At 47.7% G+C, this 13,954-nt stretch overlaps 1 protein-coding gene across 1 annotated transcript in view; it reads right to left on the bottom strand.

The window, feature by feature from the left end:
* The window catches only part of trmt1 (tRNA methyltransferase 1), a 41,488-nt gene that overhangs the window by 25,001 nt on the left and 2,533 nt on the right, over window positions 1–13,954 (bottom strand). Inside the window, exons 2-6 of the mRNA XM_069927412.1 lie at window positions 11,072–11,470; window positions 5,988–6,043; window positions 4,775–4,896; window positions 2,438–2,625; window positions 554–669 (exon numbers count right to left, since the gene is read on the bottom strand). Coding sequence (XP_069783513.1) covers window positions 554–669; window positions 2,438–2,625; window positions 4,775–4,896; window positions 5,988–6,043; window positions 11,072–11,439 — 850 coding nt within the window. The 5' untranslated portion in view covers window positions 11,440–11,470. The remainder of the gene's footprint in view (window positions 1–553; window positions 670–2,437; window positions 2,626–4,774; window positions 4,897–5,987; window positions 6,044–11,071; window positions 11,471–13,954) is intronic.

Raw genomic sequence — 13,954 nt, forward strand, 5'->3', positions numbered from 1 at the left:
CAAAGGGGAGTAGTTTGGTCAACACGAACACATTGGGCCAAAAGGCCCAATAGAATCTATAGCCACTTTCACACCGCTGACTCTGTGTGGGTTAACTGGCTAATTTAGCAGATCCGTTCCAGGTAGTCATGTGGTGTGAAATGTCCCAACCTGACACGGTGAGTTAAATTCAACCTGGCTCCAACACTTGGTGGGGGCAAGTGTCAGAGCCCGGCCAATCGCCTTCTGGTGGTGTGAAAGCATAACCTGCTCTCGCATTGTCACTGCTGGAGGTGGGGGACCCCCCCCCCCCCCGACTCTTAATCGGGTTGCCGATTAACCAGGTAAATCATGAAGCAGAGGGAAAGGGTCTCAAGTGCAGCAGGCCCAGTAAGTTTTCCCACTTCCTAGGAGGGTTGGCAGTGTGAAAGGGGCTTATGACAATTTCTATGCCCAGAACCCTCCACAATCAGTGTCACTCCCCTCCCCCCAAAATAACTCTTAAATCCCCCAACATTGCAAAGACATCTTACACTGTCTTTCCCATTTCTGATCAGCCCTCACTCTCTCTCACCTCCTTCACTCACTGCTTGGACTGCTGCATCGATGAACTGTGACGGACTTCCGTAGGGATCCAGGTCAATCACGTCAAAACGTTCCTTTCTCCTTTTGGACTCATACAGGAGCATGCTGTGGAATTTGTCAAAGAATTCACCCACCTGCCCGATTAGTAATCTCAAAACTTCACCATCAAGAATCAGCCAAGAATTATTTGCAAGCAAATTAACAGTACAAGGGGTAAACACAGCTTTCCCATTCATGTGACAACAGCCAAGTTCCACAGGAAACAATCATCAGTAAAGTAGTACAGTAGAAATCCAAAAATCCAGACTGCTCAGGGATTGGGCCGGTCCAGATTTTCAGGCAGTACAGATTGAACCTCTAATCCAGCAACATTGGGACCTGGCCATTGCCAGACCATAGGAAATGCTGGAAAACAGAAATTCACCACTAAGGTAGGACAAAGCTTAAAACAGGAAACAATACTGTTAGCCTTTACGGGGTTTGAGTCCCGTGATGTCTATAAGGAGTTTGAACTAACAGCGGCAGATTCAAAAGTGCCAGATAAGAGAGATACAACCTGTACTTTTAAAATTCAAATTTAAGGAGGAATAAAGAAGAGATGAACAGGTAAATGTTGACAGTTTATTCATTAGCAAATACATACACTTTATTCATCAAAATGAGCAGTTTTAAAGAAAAATAAAGTCAACAAGCATGGTCACTTGTTGCCACTGTGCATCTGTGGCACCTACACATGCACGTCAAAGCCCACTAACTTTAAAATGTTTGGAAGTTTTCGAGGTCCGGATTCTCAGGTGCTTCAGATTTCTGAACTTCTACTGTAATCACTGGTTTACATATACAAGTACACAATAGCAACTTTGGCATTCTCCCTTCATACTTCTTTTTGATCACACTTCCCAAATTCATTAACCTCTCTAGTCTGGAAGAACTTGGGAATCTTGGAAATGCACTGATCATTAAAAGAATTCCAGATGCTGGAATCTTGACCAATGAAAAACTGAAGGAACTCAAGTCAGGCAGCATCCACGGAGAAAACCAGTCAGTCAGGACGTCCATTGTTCTTTCACCTCCGTGGATGCTGCCTGACCTCCTGTTTTGTTTGCAGAATCTCACATTGAGTCGTTATCATATCACTGTTTCTGGGAGTCCGTTGCGCACAAAACGCTGTCCTGAAAGACACGATCAATAGATTATTGATCGATAACCCTGCAAGTACTGGAATGCTGAAACTATACACTGGGACAGAGTGAAAGATTCCTCTTCCCATCCCTAAAATGGCAGCGCTGCCAGGGCTGCAGTAACAGCAGAGCTGGTACGGACCTGTGGAGAGCAGGAACGGGAGGTAGAGTGCTTCCCCGTGGCGTCAACTGCCCGGTTGGACTACCGTCGGCTCCATACAGGCTTTAAAGGAGCCGACGTTGGTATTATTGAAAAATCGCACAACTGTGGGGTCTGGGCCCAAGATGGCAGCTCCTATGATCAGCAGTGGCCATGAGGGGTTATGGTCTCCAGGGAGGCAGAGAACGTGCACCAGGCTGCAGACTGCTGGGCTGGCTCGAGTCTGGCTGAAAGGGTACCAGGTATCAAGACCAGGATGCCGAAGGGTTCCTAATCGTGTTAGAGGTTCAGATCCGGAGCTCAGGTTACCGATGGCTTGCACTGGAGTCTGTGTGGCTGCAGTAGTGTTGGAGGCAAATCCACGGACACTCAGTGTCTTGGGGTGGGGGAGTGGGGGCGGCTTCTATTTCTCTGATTCTAAGAGATGACGAATCTATCTACCTTACAGCAAACAAATTGCAGTTTCGTGTGGCACGACAGTTTTTACAATAATTTGAATCTTGAATCTTAACAAACAACATGCCCAACGTACCTTGCTTCTGCCAAGCTTGCCGTTACCATATGCTCCACCCCGTTCAGGTCAATGTTTCTCTGCATTAGTGCCACTGCTTCTGAGGAAAAGTCATTGGCTACAATGCTGTGAATTCCGGGGACTTCCTTGGCAAATCGAATTGACCGGAGCCCAGATGCTGCAAGTCCTTCCAATATACGGATCCCTTCCTTCACAAACAAACCCAGACTAAATGAGAGCCTGAAAGGATTAATGCCCCTTAAAAATGGTGACCTCGGGGCAGGGGTGCAGAGGAAGCTAATGGAATTCATTGAGACGAGCATCTTACAAACCATATTAAAACATCAAATGAGTTTTCAGCACAAATCAGAAGAATGAACCAACAAACCCCCCCCCCCCCCCCACCTCTTTATCCAGGCAGACCTCAAGCGATACGAAGAATCATCTTTCACGGGACGTCATGCCAGGGACTCAACTAGTCTTCAAGTGGATGAGGACATAAGCCAAGATAAATTCCAAGTGGGAGAATCCAGGACTAGAGAGCACAGCCTCAGAATAAAAGGATGCCCCTTTAGAACAAGTACGAGGAGAAATTTCTTTGGAGGGTTGTGAATCTATGTAATTTGTTGCCGTGGAAGCCAAGTCTTAAAGCAGGGGTAGGGTGCCAAATTAAGGAAAGTAGGCAGGAGAATGGGATTGAAAGGAAAAATACATTGGAAATTATTTGAATAGCGGAGCAGATTCCATGGACTAATTATGCTCAAAGTCTTATGGCCTTCATCCCTGACGCCAGGTGAAGGGCACTCAAAGTCAATTAGATTTTGAACGGCAGAAGTCCCAGTGGACTGCATACGCTATAAAAGTGTGGAGCAGAATACAATCTGAGCAGTATGTGAGTGGAGGGGGTGGTGGGTAGAGGGGTAGTAAAATCTATGAATGTTTTGGGTCAAAACCCCTCATCAAGGCCGATTATGGAGAAGGGAGATAGTACAATGAGGAAAGGATGGGAGAGGTGAGAGGGATAAGGAGCTTCTCCACCCTCCCTCCCTGATCACCAACCACTACTAGTTCATCTTACCACTCCCACTCTCTCTTTCTTATACTGGCTATCTCTCCTCAATCAGTTTTGATTAAACGGTTTCCACCCAAAATGTCCACCATTCATTTTCCAGTCCCTGATGCGACTTTACTTGGAGAGCTCCTCCAGCGCAGTGGTCTTTGCTCTAAATCTGAAATGAGTGAGTGTGGTAGCAAGCTACCTCAGTGGTCTTTTGCAATTTATGTGGAGGATACTGTTAATGCTCTCTACATGTGATATTCAAAGGCAATAGCCCCCTGAAATTCCCTCAGATGGTCAAATAAGGCAACACTGAGCTCGCTTAACTAGTGACCTATCTTGGACACTGGGTTGGCATGGCGGTTAGCACAACGCCTTTACAGTGTCAGCGATTGGGACTAGGGTTCAAATCCCATGTTGTCTGTAAGGAGTTTGTATGGTCTCCCTGTGTCTACGAGGGTCTTCCCCGGGGGCTCCAGTTTCCTCCCACCTTTCGAAACGTACTGTGGGGGGGTGGGCCTTAGGTTAATTGGGTGTAAATTGGGCGGCACGGACTTGTGGACCAAAACGGCCTGCGACCGTGCTGTATGTCTAAATTTAAACATCTCCTCACTTGTCTGGAAGGCACATCAGCAAGTGCACTTCCTGAGAAGAATGATCCTCTGCAGAGGCTTTATCAAGAGTACCCTGGACGGCTGCATCACAATGTGGTAAGGTTGCTGCAGAGAAATTGATTAGGGGTCAATCCACAGGACCATAAGAGTGGCATAGAGGATCTCTCCCCCTCCCCGTGCCCCCCCCCCCCCCCCCCCCCCCACCAACATGAATCATTGTCTGAAGATGGCGCACGAAATCATCAAGGATCCCTTCCATCCTGCACACAGCATCTTTCAGCTGCTCCCGTCAAGAAAGAGAACCAGGAGAATCAGGGCCAGAACCACTGGGCTGAAGGGCAGTGAGAAGGGTGAACAACCAAAAGAACTGCTCACACTAACCCTCTGAGATTCTCATATTTATGAAACAATATGTATTTATTTGTACAGTGTAAATATGAACACTGCATACGTATTGCCTGTCTGGACATGTGCTATGCTCATGACCATGTTTTGCACTGAGAAACGGAGAACGCTGTTTCATTGTGCTGTACTTGTACAATCAGACGACAATAAACTTGCCTTGACTTGTTGAGTGCTGTTTTTTGCATTAAGTCAGTCCTCATACACATGAAATTTAAGTGAAATGTGAAAATGGACCAACAGAAAATCTGATCTAAGACCCAAGTTTAAGAAGAGTTGCTTTACCTCGCATTTCTCCCCAACACTGGTTGTTCTCCTAATTGCTGGTGCATCTGGTTTCTCAGTAGTTTCCTCTTCCACCAGGCTTACGACCACCTTTGTCCTCTCGCCCTCTCCTGGGACCAACACTGGACGAGATAGTTTAAGTCACTAACAACTTCGACAGGTGCCCCATCAAAAATAATCCCGCTGGATACATCACCATGGGGTATGGGGGGGCTGCACTGCATCATCTTCTGCAGATCTTGGGAATACCTCACACAAAGCTCCCTTCCCTCTGTGGACTCTATCCACGCCTCCTGCTGCCCAGACAGCATACAGAAGGATCCATCCCAGGCTCATCCTCTACTCTTTCCTCCCATTGACAAGAAGGTTCAAAAGTGTAAAATTGTACACTAAGAGGTTGAAAGGCTACTGAGTGAATCCCTTGACGTGCTGCCCTTCCAACGCCCAGATTTTCATTGTTATCCTATGCTCTGTAACCCTGCTACTTTGCATAATGGTAAAACACAAAAGTCTATAGACACCGTGGTTGAAGGAAAGACACAACGCTGGAGAAACTCAGCAGGTGAAACAGTGCACTTTATAGAGCAAAGATACATCACCAACATTATGGGCTTGAGCCCTTCATCAAAATGTAGGCTGCTGGCCAAACAAAATGGTCCGGGGTGGGGGAGGGGGGTCGGGTTGGGGGAGGGAGAGAGAAGCGGGGAGGAGCACTCCAACCTGATGGCATTAAAATAGAATTCTTTGATTTCTACTAGCCCTCTCCCCTTAGAGGTCTTCTTTCCTCCAGCTCTCCAGCCCTTTCCCTCTCCATTCATAGAGTCTTCCTCCCCTTGCTTATTGATGTGCTCCCCCTCCCTTATCCACCCTTTACCTCCTGCTTGTGGGATGTGCTCCTCCTTCCCTCCCCACCACCATTTTGTTCGGACTCCTGTCTACATTTTGCTCATACCTTGTTGAAGGGCTTAGGCCTGAAATGCTGTTTATGAATCTTTATCTTTGATAATATAAAGTGCATACATTGTTTGACCTGCTGAGTTTTTCCACCACTGTGTTTTTACATTGTACAGCTGTGTGCATGGTAGAGCTGACTTGCAAGATGGCTTGAGGAAAAAAACCCTCATTGTACCAAGTATAACAAACTTAGAAGCTGGGTAACACACAGTTGCCTTTGCTCCATTGCATAACTAGCACCTGAACTAAATCCACTCACCTCGAATTCCCTTGGCCAGGAGCTGCTGACGAGCAAACTCGGTGATAACAGCACATCTGAGTAAAAGAAAAAAAGATGAAGCACGGATAACTGCTCTGCCTTCTTCAGCCTTCACTCTGCCCACAAACAGTTTTGTTTTGGACACAACGTTCACAAATCCAGGCTCCCTGCTCCCCAAGTCCTGTGAATGCGTGACATTTCAGCCACTTCAACCTGCTCCACAGTTCTGGAACACAGCTGATATTTTGCCTCCACTTCACCTTCCCACTTGATCCCTTTACCCCTGCTGAATCTCTCAGGTTCCAAAAATCTATCCATCACAGCCTTGTGGGAAAAAGAATTGTGAAGAATTACATTTATTACTGAAGAAATTTCTCATTCCATCCCTAGAGTCCAATGCCTTCACCCAAGGGTTTTCAAACCTTTTCTTTCCATTCATATACCACTAAGTAATCCCTATGCCATCAGTGCTCTGTGATTAGTAAGGGATTACTTAAGGTGAGTGAGAAAAAAGTTTGAAAACCCCTGTTTTAATTGTCCCTCAGGGACTCATTATGTGCACTGTTTCAGAACTCCAAAGGAAATGGGCCAATGACAATTTTTCTCAAGCAAAATATTTCATTAATTGGGTCTAGTGCAGTGATTCCCAGTCTTCCCTTCCCACTCACATGCTACCCTAATCAACCCCTTACTAATCACAGAGTACCAATGGCGTAGGGATTACTTAAGGTGGTACGTGAATGGAAAGAAAAAGGTTGAAAACCACTACTTTAACCCAATTCTGGACTCTCTAGCCAGAGGATACAGTTGCTCATTGTGAACATGTTAGCCTACCAATCCCACATGAATACCGTATATGTTCATGCAAAAGTCAATCTTGTAAAAGTCAATCCCCTATCTTTTGGCCAAAAAATCTGGAATTTTCCATACACAGTATCTCAAGTAAAAGTCGACCTTAGTTCTTCACAGGTCAACAGTTGAAGGTACCTCTAATATTATGACGAAGAAATGAATGGATTAAGATGAATGAACTAAAAAAAAATTCTGGCCACTGCCAATCACCGACCGAGACCACGCCCGAGAGTTCCACTCCTGCCTGGGAGCCAAAGGTCCACTGCTGCCATTGGTCCCCAGTCAATTCAGCTCCAGAAAAATTTCAGATAAATGAGGATTTCGGAGTATCCGATTTGGATAATCGGAGTTGTACTGTAGTTCTATTTGACGTCAATAGTTATATTTTCTATCCTTTAAAATGATTCAACTTCGTAACAGGCTTCCTTGCAGGATCTCATCAGTATCTTTACTGTTAATGCCCAAGCCAGTGAGAGGGGAATGCTTTTTGGCTGCGGAAGTGTGACGGGGTGGGGGAGGAGAGGTGAGTGGTGGGGGAGGAGAGGTGAGTGGTGGGGGAGGAGAGGTGAGTGGTGGGGGAGGAGAGGTGAGTGGTGGGGGAGGAGAGGTGAGTGGTGGGGGAGGAGAGGTGAGTGGTGGGGGAGGAGAGGTGAGTGGTGGGGGAGGAGAGGTGAGTGGTGGGGGAGGAGAGGTGAGTGGTGGGGGAGGAGAGGTGAGTGGTGGGGGAGGAGAGGTGAGTGGTGGGGGAGGAGAGGTGAGTGGTGGGGGAGGAGAGGTGAGTGGTGGGGGAGGAGAGGTGAGTGGTGGGGGAGGAGAGGTGAGTGGTGGGGGAGGAGAGGTGAGTGGTGGGGGAGGAGAGGTGAGTGGTGGGGGAGGAGAGGTGAGTGGTGGGGGAGGAGAGGTGAGTGGTGGGGGAGGAGAGGTGAGTGGTGGGGGAGGAGAGGTGAGTGGTGGGGAGGAGAGGTGAGTGGTGGGGGAGGAGAGGTGAGTGGTGGGGGAGGAGAGGTGAGTGGTGGGGGAGGAGAGGTGAGTGGTGGGGGAGGAGAGGTGAGTGGTGGGGGAGGAGAGGTGAGTGGTGGGGAGGAGAGGTGAGTGGTGGGGGAGGAGAGGTGAGTGGTGGGGGAGGAGAGGTGAGTGGTGGGGGAGGAGAGGTGAGTGGTGGGGGAGGAGAGGTGAGTGGTGGGGGAGGAGAGGTGAGTGGTGGGGGAGGAGAGGTGAGTGGTGGGGGAGGAGAGGTGAGTGGTGGGGGAGGAGAGGTGAGTGGTGGGGGAGGAGAGGTGAGTGGTGGGGGAGGAGAGGTGAGTGGTGGGGGAGGAGAGGTGAGTGGTGGGGGAGGAGAGGTGAGTGGTGGGGGAGGAGAGGTGAGTGGTGGGGGAGGAGAGGTGAGTGGTGGGGGAGGAGAGGTGAGTGGTGGGGGAGGAGAGGTGAGTGGTGGGGGAGGAGAGGTGAGTGGTGGGGGAGGAGAGGTGAGTGGTGGGGGAGGAGAGGTGAGTGGTGGGGGAGGAGAGGTGAGTGGTGGGGGAGGAGAGGTGAGTGGTGGGGGAGGAGAGGTGAGTGGTGGGGGAGGAGAGGTGAGTGGTGGGGGAGGAGAGGTGAGTGGTGGGGGAGGAGAGGTGAGTGGTGGGGGAGGAGAGGTGAGTGGTGGGGGAGGAGAGGTGAGTGGTGGGGGAGGAGAGGTGAGTGGTGGGGGAGGAGAGGTGAGTGGTGGGGGAGGAGAGGTGAGTGGTGGGGGAGGAGAGGTGAGTGGTGGGGGAGGAGAGGTGAGTGGTGGGGGAGGAGAGGTGAGTGGTGGGGGAGGAGAGGTGAGTGGTGGGGGAGGAGAGGTGAGTGGTGGGGGAGGAGAGGTGAGTGGTGGGGGAGGAGAGGTGAGTGGTGGGGGAGGAGAGGTGAGTGGTGGGGGAGGAGAGGTGAGTGGTGGGGGAGGAGAGGTGAGTGGTGGGGGAGGAGAGGTGAGTGGTGGGGGAGGAGAGGTGAGTGGTGGGGGAGGAGAGGTGAGTGGTGGGGGAGGAGAGGTGAGTGGTGGGGGAGGAGAGGTGAGTGGTGGGGGAGGAGAGGTGAGTGGTGGGGGAGGAGAGGTGAGTGGTGGGGGAGGAGAGGTGAGTGGTGGGGGAGGAGAGGTGAGTGGTGGGGGAGGAGAGGTGAGTGGTGGGGGAGGAGAGGTGAGTGGTGGGGGAGGAGAGGTGAGTGGTGGGGGAGGAGAGGTGAGTGGTGGGGGAGGAGAGGTGAGTGGTGGGGGAGGAGAGGTGAGTGGTGGGGGAGGAGAGGTGAGTGGTGGGGGAGGAGAGGTGAGTGGTGGGGGAGGAGAGGTGAGTGGTGGGGGAGGAGAGGTGAGTGGTGGGGGAGGAGAGGTGAGTGGTGGGATGCCAATTCACGGCGTGGATGTGCAGAATCAGCTGAGAGAGTGCAAATGTTACAGTGGTCAAATCGTCCTGCTGACATAATTGTTGCATAACGTTGAAGTTCGCAACTGATTACCTCGTGACACTATTGAAGTCAGCCAGTGCTGCATTAAAAAAGGCAGCAAAAGACACCACAGGAACCAAGTAAACATACAACAGCTTTTCTTTATTTATCTTTTGTTACATTAAAGGGAGTGAGGTGGATTCAACAAAGAGTTTTGTGACTCTTTTCTACACTGAGCCCCAAACAACTCAGTATCAGAGTGTTCACTGTACATTTATACATTGAGCAGGGGTCCGTATGAGACCCTTACAAGTTTCACACAAGCTGCATTTTGTGTTTACCATTTATATGTTACCTTGTAATGTCTAGAATTGTCTGAGAAGATCAGTGTTCCTTATCCTGAGACATATTGACATTCTTGTTTATAATACTATTTCACTATGGCACAGATGTTAAAAAGCAATTAACCCTTTATAAAACTTATTATTCCACATCACCACACATCCACCTCAACACACCGCAGACCAACACCTGCCTAAGGGACAAGAACCCTTTTGCTATGTTTGGCCTGGAAGTCAGCCTGAAGAAAACTGAGGTCCTCCATCAGCCAGCTCCCCACCATGACTACCAGCCCCCCCACATCTCCATCGGGCACACAAAACTCAAAACGGTCAACCAGTTTACCTATCTCGGCTGCACCATTTCATCAGATGCAAGGATCGACAATGAGATAGACAACAGACTCGCCAAGGCAAATAGCGCCTTTGGAAGACTACACAAAAGAGTCTGGAAAAACAACCAACTGAAAAACCTCACAAAGATAAGCGTATACAGAGCCGTTGTCATACCCACACTCCTGTTCGGCTCCGAATCATGGGTCCTCTACCGGCACCACCTACGGCTCCTAGAACGCTTCCACCAGCGTTGTCTCCGCTCCATCCTCAACATCCATTGGAGCGCTCACACCCCTAACGTCGAGGTACTCGAGATGGCAGAGGTCGACAGCATCGAGTCCACGCTGCTGAAGATCCAGCTGCGCTGGATGGGTCACGTCTCCAGAATGGAGGACCATCGCCTTCCCAAGATCGTATTATATGGCGAGCTCTCCACTGGCCACCGTGACAGAGGTGCACCAAAGAAAAGGTACAAGGACTGCCTAAAGAAATCTCTTGGTGCCTGCCACATTGACCACCGCCAGTGGGCTGATAACGCCTCAAACCGTGCATCTTGGCGCCTCACAGTTTGGCGGGCAGCAGCCTCCTTTGAAGAAGACCGCAGAGCCCACCTCACTGACAAAAGGCAAAGGAGGAAAAACCCAACACCCAACCCCAACCAACCAATTTTCCCTTGCAACCGCTGCAATCGTGTCTGCCTGTCCCGCATCGGACTGGTCAGCCACAAACGAGCCTGCAGCTGACGTGGACTTTTTACCCCCTCCATAAATCTTCGTCCGCGAAGCCAAGCCAAAGAAAAGAAAAAAAAAAAAATTACTTTTAATTCTTTGTGTTTCTGTTTTTTTTATTTAGTTTTTTATTCGTTTAGAGATCATTTGGACTTCTGCTATTGAGAGTGTATTTTGGATTCTAGTGTGTATTTCAGCCCTTCAAAGGTAGTGTCCATGAAATAGTCGACCTCATAGAGTTAACATGGTCTGGAAAATTCAACTTTTACACATATATACAGTATTTCTCCACTAGAAACATCAAACATGATGGGAACAGGGAGACCAATTGTGGTATGATATCCGCAGGTCAGAGGATGTAAGAATTTCGGTGCACATGTACACAGTACAATGTGTACAACAATAAAAACACATTATCATTACTTACGTCAGATCACGATTGAACTCTTGTACAGGATTGTAGAATACTTCATTGGCACTGGGAAAAATGATTTTCGCCTCTCCTTCGTGAATGACATTTTCTCCATTCAGAATACCTGGAGACGTTTCACAACTTGGCAAAGGGCCTGATGTGACATCCGAAGCGTTCACTTTTTGGAACTGCTCCTCACTACTGCTGCTTTGCGTTAGCAGTGGCTCTGCTTGGGATCCACTTCCAGTCTCCATTGCAGAGCTCTGTTCTGCAGAAATGTGGAGGAACGATTCTAGCCAAATCCCTCTCCTTGCTGCAACCTGGGCCCCAGTTAGCGTACGGTAAACAAAGTGCCTGATCTGAAATCCTCGGTTTACCAGCATTAAGGAACAGTAGTCTGGTGGCTTGTTAACTCTGTAGAAAACAAGGAATACACATTAGGCAAAAATCAGAATTAAATGCAGCAAAATTTAGCACTTCACTTCAGCAATATGCATTTGCATTTTGTTGAAATTAAAGGATTGACATATTACAAGGCATGTAGTCAGTATTCCAGTAAAACCCCTGGTAACAAGAATTCAAGCAAGCGGCAGCCTTAAGCAACTTGGGAAAAAAAATCAAGGAAAATAAAAAGGGAAAAACTACCCAAGTTTAAAATTTGCACCCCTTGCTGTTAGTTTCCCAATCACACAATCTCAAGGAACTCCAAAATACACATCTAACAATCCCCAAAGGTGCTAGATACCAGGAGTTTTTACTGTTTAATGTAGGAAAGACAATACCCAATTTGCACCCAAAATCCCGCATTCAGAAATTGAATAATGAATAAGTAGTCCCTCTTTGGTTTACTGGTTAAGAGATGAATATTGGTGAGGAAACTACATTCTTCTTCGTTCGGCCACAAATTCTTTTTATATCTAATCAAAGCACATAAATGGCCTTGATTTAACACTGGACCTAAAAGCAGATATTGGAAAAGCGGCCAACACATTAAGACTCATTCCACCACAGCCACGCTAACTCTCTTCACATTCCCCCCACCCCTCACCCCCACCTCCCGTCAGAAAGAAGATTCACGAATAAGAGATCACACACTACCAGATTCTTGGACAGGTTCTTTCCTGCCGGTTTAAGAGCAAACCCCTAGAATAGTAAAATTATGTGGCCTTTGCTCCATACCAACTGATCTCTCGCTGTAACTCTGTACTATCATACAGCGCCTTTTTTTGTTGCATTATATCAGGAATACATACTCACAAAATAACCTGTAGTTGTATCTTGGTACAGGTAACAAACTTGAAATTACATAAGCACAAAACAAAACTGGATGCCAGTCCAAATGGCCCAACATTCCCCCCCTTATGCCAACAGTACACATGGCTTTTCACTGACATTATGCTGCAATATTCTCATACGTAGATATCATTACCCAAATACAGTTCATTATGAAGGGAAGCAGTTTGTAGATTATGTAGCCTATTAGCCAGTATTCTGTGACAAACAATATCATGCAAATGACAGAAGATTTAATGTATAATGCAAAATACACCACTTAATACATCTAAGGTTAAGGCAGACAGATTGTTATTGAGGTCATTTATGGGGAAAAGTCAGGAAGGTGCATAGGCCAGTATAGTAACACCACTTGCATATTACACCACTTGTAATTTATATGGCATTATCCATTACCAGTAATGGATAAATCTTGAACAGAAGACAAAAGTAAATTGGTGTAATATTCTTGCAGACAATGGGAGAAGGCACATGCAACAGGAAGAAGGAGCAATTTAACCATCGATGCTCAGGGCAGAGAGAATGGATAAAAAGAACTTTGCCCCTCTGTTCCCTTCTGTAGCAGCATGGTTAGTGTAGCAGTTAGCACAATGCCATAACAGTGCCAAAGACCGGGGTTCAAATCTGGTCTGCCTGTGAGGAGTTTGTACGTTCTCCTCAGGTGCTCTGGTTTCATCCTACCGCTCACAACATTCCGGGGGTGGAGGGTATAATTAGGCAGCATGGGACTGTTACCATGCTCTATGTCTAAATTATACCAAATGAATTAAATCTATTAGAGATACAAGTGACTACAGATTCTGTAATATGGAACAGAAAGCAAATTGCTGGAGGAACTCAGTAGGTCAGGCAGCATTTTACAGATGCAGAATTAGTCAATGTTTCATGTAGAGAACCTGCATCAATTAAAGTAATCAATTTATGCAGAAAAATATTTGCCCTCAGAGGCCATCCAAACTGGCTCCTAGCCACAGATTCTTTGTAAATGGAAGGCAGAATTACCCTCAGGAATTCCATGGTTATTTCTTAGTAGAAATGAGGATGTTTCATAGATTCGAAGTGGAAATCTCGCATAGAATTGAATGGAAGCTAGGAAGGGTCCAAAGCAAATATGCTCAGAGCAAATCAGCATAGGGCACAACTATTTTTAAATATTTGTGACCAAGCATCATCAGTATTTATTATCAACCCCTCATTTCCCCTGATGAGGCAGAGGTGCTGCGGTCCTTCTGATAACTGCATCCACAGTGCTGTTAGTCAGGGAGTTCCAAAATTTAGACCCAGTTGATGAGGGACCAGCAATACATTTCCATGTGAGGATGCGGTGTAATCACATAGGAGGTTCTGTCTACCTACACCTCTCATCCTCAAATAAAGCAACACTTCCTGCAGGAGTCACCTATTGCTCCCACTGAGGCCTTATCTACATCAGAGAGACTGGGAGATTGCTTTGCTGAGCACCTTCACTCTGTCCACATCAACGACAGGGGATCTCTCAGTGGCCAACTATTTCAATTTTGCGACCCACTCCCATTCTATGGCCTTGTGTACTGTTAAACCAAGACCACTCGTAAATGGTTGGAGCGGCATCTAATTTTGTGTCTG

Source organism: Narcine bancroftii, chromosome 3 (assembly GCF_036971445.1).
Source record: "Narcine bancroftii isolate sNarBan1 chromosome 3, sNarBan1.hap1, whole genome shotgun sequence".
Taxonomy (NCBI): Eukaryota; Metazoa; Chordata; class Chondrichthyes; order Torpediniformes; family Narcinidae; genus Narcine; species Narcine bancroftii.